This window comes from Nannochloropsis gaditana (assembly GCF_000240725.1).
Source record: "Nannochloropsis gaditana CCMP526 unplaced genomic scaffold scaffold1487, whole genome shotgun sequence".
In the NCBI taxonomy this organism is placed as follows: Eukaryota; class Eustigmatophyceae; order Eustigmatales; family Monodopsidaceae; genus Microchloropsis; species Microchloropsis gaditana.
In genome coordinates this window covers 1-1,614 of record NW_005802466.1, presented here as the reverse complement: position 1 = coordinate 1,614, position 1,614 = coordinate 1, and the positions used below count along the sequence as shown (strand labels likewise).

Sequence of the window (1,614 nt, the reverse complement as noted above, 5' to 3'; positions counted from 1 at the left end):
GAGGAGGAGGAAGAACCGGTCTTGAAATTTAAGGACGAGCCACTGGAGGCAAGCGAGGTGGTTGTGACGCCAGAGGGAGCGGAGGGCGTGGTAGAGGGCATACGGCGCGGCAACGTGGTGGTCAAGTCGGAGACGGGTTTGGAGACCTTCAAGCTGGAGGAGGTGAGGCGGAAGCGCGTGGCCCCGCCCGGCTACGTGAAGCCGGCCCGCGGGAGGGGGGAAGGAAGGAGGGGGGCGGCGATCGTGGACAGGGACCTGTTGAGGGCCTGGGAGGCTCTGGAGGAGCGCATGGGCGAGGCGGAGAGGGCCGCGGCGCGGGAGACGCGGGAGACACTTGAGGCGCTCTACCAGGCTTCGGGTCTGGACCAGCTCCTCCGCCGGGACGGCCGTGAGGAGGAGGATGCGGAGCCGAGCTTGTACGGGGGCGTTCTGGGGCTAGGGGGGAGCCACCGGCAGAAACGGCGCGCGGAGGCCAACGCCCCGATCCGATCCTTTCTCTTCACGACAGCGCCGCGAGGGGCGGTGCCGCCCGAGATCCCTCTCCTCCTCTCCCCCGTCGTCGACCTGCCCGACCACGCCCTTGCCCTCTGCTTCCTGGGCGGGGCGCCAAAAACCGTTGAGGGGCCCTCGGTGGCCGAGCGAGTGCGGGACTTGCGGGAGCGTGTCTTCTCGGAAGGGCTGCGGTCCTGGGAGGAGCGGCGGCTCGAGTGGAGCAGGCTGAAGGCGGAGGTGGCGAGGCTGGAGACACGAGCGCGGCGGCAGCGGCTGCAGACGGAGGAGATCTCGCGTTGGGTGGCCCAGGACGCCGCGGGATCCGTGCTCGGCAAGTTGAGGGGGCAGCTGGCCTCGGTCGAGGGCGACATGCATCAGCTCCGCCTGCGCCACCGCGTCGAGTGCAAAATTGCCAACATTGCGCTCCCGGAGGGAGAGGACTTGCTGCTGCCGGCGGGGGCTTTGAAGGCTCTGGATCTGCCCGCCATGCTCAACGAGGCCGGGGAGCTGGCGGTGGGCTCTGGCGAGGAGGACGAGGAAGAGCAGGAAGAGGAGGAGAAGCGGCGGCGCCTGGCCGAAGAGGAGGCAGAGGAGGAGGCGGAGATGCTGGCAGCCGAGCAGAAGGAGGAGGAGGAGGGAGGGGGCGGAGGAGGGAGGAACAGGGCGCATCTTCCGTACGGGATGCGCTCCCGGTCCTCCAGCCTGCGCGGTCGAGTGGCGGGCATCATGAGGCGGGGGGGGGTCCGGGGGAGGAGGAGGGGGACGTGGATGAGGATGAGGCGCAGGCAGTGGACGCGCTCCTGGCCAGCAGTGGGGCCAACATCGCGCGACCCAGGCGCTCGCGGGGCACCATGGGCAGCGGTGGGGGCAGGCAGGGGGGGGGCGAGGGCGGATCCTGTGACGGGGGGGGAATGGAGGAGGAGGAGGACGAGGAGGACGAGGACGAGGAGGAGGGATTAGAGGAGGAGGAGGAGGAGGAGGAGGAGGAGGAAGAAGAAGAAGAAGAACAACAAGGAGGGATTTTGAGGATGGCAGGTACCAAGATGAGGAGGAGGAGGAGGAGGAGGAGGAGGAGGAGGAGGAGGAGGAGGAGGAGGAGGAGGAGGAGGAGGAGGTGGAGGA

The 1,614-nt window shown here is 68.8% G+C and overlaps 1 protein-coding gene across 1 annotated transcript; it reads left to right on the top strand.

Annotated features, from left to right (window-relative positions):
- Nucleotides 1–3: 3 nt before the first annotated feature.
- On the top strand, nucleotides 4–1,614 carry NGA_0701100 (uncharacterized protein; the record flags this gene model as incomplete). Its single annotated transcript, XM_005852299.2, has 2 exons — nucleotides 4–1,166; nucleotides 1,328–1,614. Coding segments are annotated over 2 exons (1,450 nt in total), but the record flags the coding sequence as incomplete, so codon positions are not given.